This window comes from Mesoplodon densirostris, chromosome 3 (assembly GCF_025265405.1).
Source record: "Mesoplodon densirostris isolate mMesDen1 chromosome 3, mMesDen1 primary haplotype, whole genome shotgun sequence".
NCBI lineage: Eukaryota > Metazoa > Chordata > Mammalia > Artiodactyla > Ziphiidae > Mesoplodon > Mesoplodon densirostris.
Window position 1 is genome coordinate 108,083,794 of NC_082663.1, and position 3,591 is coordinate 108,087,384.

A 3,591-nucleotide genomic window follows, 5' to 3' on the forward strand; every position below is an offset into this window, starting at 1 on the left:
GTGTTCAAAGAATAGCAGGTGTCAGGTAGAGCTGCAGAGCAGAGTCAGGACCCTCTCCTTAGGTGTCTGCAGACCAATTACGTGTAAGTTTGTTTTTGTCCACTGGTCATTTTACTCAACACCAAATGTGATTTGATTTTTGTTGTTTTTTGAACTTATTTTGAAAATATAGTAATACCTTAGAAAAATTCCACTGTTAGAGTGTATGATCTAATTTGTGGTCCAGAAAACAAGGGTATTGGGTCCATAAGGGGGTTAATGGGTGGGTTAGGGTCTTGGACACGGGAGCATGTGGGTTTTCTGAGGGGAGGAGTGGTAAGACTTGAGCTTAGAATGATGAATCTTGACGCAGTATAGAGGAAGTATGGGGAAAGAAACAGAGGGCTTCTTTGCAAATTAACTAAAGTGAGTGGCCTATAGTGAGAAGGACCAAGGCTGGGAGGGACTGCTCACACAGGGCTTCGTGACTAATTCAGGGTGTAAACACTTTGTGAACATCAGAGTCCAGGGAGCTTGGTTTGAGAAAAGGGATGTATTATATGACTTTTGAAAATGGCATCTTTTAACTAAGGTTTCCTTAGTCCATATTAAAATTAGACTTTATTTCCTGAGCACACACAAATGGACCCAGCAAAGGGAAGACAGGTGTGCTGCATGATGGGGGAAGCCAGTCAGGATTAAAATACTGCCACGAGTAACTCTGGTCCTTCTTATACTTAAAATAACTGCCTTTTATTTTTATTAACACTGATGATGGTTGTGTCAAAATCTTTCGAAATAATTTACTCGCCCAAATTCTGCTGGTCATCTAAAAGAAACATTTCATTTTTTAGGTAAAAGCAATTGTGAACATTTCCTAATAATCATTTCTACCCAAAAGGGACATTTTACTCTAAGACAGACATTTACAAAATTTAGAGGTCTTTGAATATTTTTGTACTGTGGTGGCCAAGTGATTACATTTATTTCTATTTCTGCGTCTTATTATACTGATGCTTCCTTTAACTTAAACATGCTGTTGAGCTTTCCAAATTTGTAAATTATTGATTAGCTGATTGCAGGTTTAAAATCAAGCAGGCTTTTCTAGGGATTTCGATCAGTCCCAGGCAAAACTGTGAAACAGTTGGCATTTCTCTCTGGATCTCTGGATCTCCATCTCCCTTTATAGCCATCTCCTGCTCTTCTCATCTCTACCCAGTCTCCTTCATCCTTCCCCAGGACTCTCCTGCTGGATGATCTGCTCATAGTACCCATGTCTGCTTCCCACAAGTCCTTTCTAGCAGCCCCTCATTCCCGGCAAGATATTCCTTCAATTTCCTTTCTATCTACCACATTTCTCCCTCCTTCAAATAGGAACAGTATTCAATGACAAATCCTATAATGTGTTAATGTGTCACTTTCCTTGGTAAAATACTGCAATTTAATAGAGACCTTTGATGATTTGACCAAATGACGTTATTTTAATAGGAACTTGGGCACCCCACAATATGCTGGGAAGGGAGAGGCTTACAGTTTATAAAGATTTGTAGAGTTCTCAAAATGCTTTCATCTCTATTTTCTCCTCAATTTGGTATATCTAAAAGGGGTTGGTGGTGAAAGGGTCAGAGAATAAGAGTATATATTTATATTTTAGCAGGCCTCTCAAAACACGTGATTAGGCTGCAAAGAGAGTTAACCGTATCCTTGCATCTGCCTTTGAATCAGCATAAGGTGGTAAAATTGCAAATTAAAACTGAGTTTTAAATCATTCTAGTCATGGCTTCCCTGTGAAGAAGTGAGACCCCAGACTCATTTATAGGGAGATGTGGCTGATAATTTGAATTGAGATGACTAGGTTATTTACTGGATCTTCTTGGAATGGTTGCCCCTCAGTGCAGCCCCCAAATGAATCGTGTACCCGTTCTAAAACCTGAGTTATGGGATAAGCCTAGGAATTATAAGATGTTGAGCTAGGAGAAGAAGACTTGATACTTTGCCTTGTACTAAGGCCGAGGCTGGAGAAGACTGGTCCAGGGAGTCCCGACAGCGCTCATTGAGTGGAGGCCAGTGGTGGGAAGAGAGGGACTGAACAGGTATTGCTCTACTAGTCAGCCAGCTTATGGCTAGGGAGTCATTAACACAGGCTCACAAGGTTCTGTGCCCAGTTCTCCACTGTTTTCATTGAACTTCACAGACCTGGCAATCTTTCTGTTGTATATGTACAGAGTTAATAGTCCTCATTTTTCTTCTATTTCCCATTTGGATTAGGTGGTGTTTTCATAAAGAACTTCCTGAAAATGCATACCTGTCTCAGCTGTGTTGAGAACAGACAAAGAAAAGGGCTCTGGCTTCATTTGGGCTGGAGGGAAAATGGACAGAGAATGGGGTTTTAGTAAGCCAGTGGGGATGGCAGGGACCAAAGGGAGGGGTCCTGAATAGGATATGAAAAGACAAGAGGGAACATGGTAGGCACTGCCTAGGCATCTATTCTTCTATCACTACATGGCTTTCTTTTGGCCCAGCCCTTGGAGAAAGTTTAGAGATTCCTTCTTTTCTCTGAAAAATATGATGGTGAGCCTAGAAATAAAGTTGCCTGTTGGTGTTTACTCTTTCTCCTTCCCTTTCTTTATTCTGCAGCTTCTTCAAGGTGCAGCCACCATGATCTCAGCAGGCTGATGATGGAAGAGAAGAAACCTGGGAGACCCTGTGCTCCAGCTTCCCTGGACGATGGATGGAGGACAGCCTGTCCCTTCACCCCTAGTGCCCCTTGAGAACGTGTCATCAGATTCTAGCATGTCTCTGGAGCAGAAAACCACATTTGTTTTTGTGATTTTGTTGTTTATTTTCTTGGGCATCCTCATAGTCAGGTGCTTCCGGATTCTTCTGGACCCGTATCGGAGCATGCCAACCTCGACCTGGGCTGACGGACTTGAAGGCCTAGAGAAAGGGCAGTTTGACCATGCCCTTGCTTAACAGGACAGGAGCAGGAACCCATCCTGAGGAGGAGAAATGCTTCATGTCTTGGCGCAGGATTCTCTTTAGTCAACGTTCTCAGCAACTCAAATTTTATCCATATCTGGCTCTAGAACCACAATCCATTTATTCAGTGAACTTTTGAGGATATTGGAATTGGAGGTTTACATTCCTCACCCAAAATAGGAAGGTTTAAATTTCAATATTTACTCAATGAATGAATGTTGAATGTGTGTGATGGTGAAACTGAGAACATCTATAGTGACTTTGCCTAAAATGAAGCCCTATTGGACCTGACCAGAGAAAAAGACTAGAAATGATCTGATCTGAATCTGATAGCAGGGCCAAAAGAGACTTCCTTGTTCTAATCATGTCTCCCAGTTTGTTTTATTTTCATGGGAATCTGGGTCCTGGGCAGAGAATGAGGAAGAAGTTGCTGAGTGGACCCAAAACAGGTACTTGTTTTCTCCTAAAGCAAAGAGCACTGGAAGGCAATAGGAATGCTTAGAAGAGGTGGTTGATCCCTGGAAAATATGGGTGAGGATGATATCATTTTACTTTTCAAATAAAACTGAATTCAAAGGCTTATGGAGGTTTAAAAACTATTTACCAGGCCAAGTACATTCTGGGTATTCATAT

General features: G+C 41.6%; 1 protein-coding gene across 1 annotated transcript; it reads left to right on the top strand.

The window, feature by feature from the left end:
• Positions 1 to 2,706: 2,706 nt before the first annotated feature.
• Positions 2,707 to 2,952, top strand: CTXN3 (cortexin 3). Its single transcript, XM_060091903.1, has one exon. The coding sequence runs from the start codon at positions 2,707 to 2,709 to the stop codon at positions 2,950 to 2,952; it is 246 nt and encodes an 81-aa protein (XP_059947886.1).
• The last annotated feature ends 639 nt before the right edge of the window (positions 2,953 to 3,591 follow it).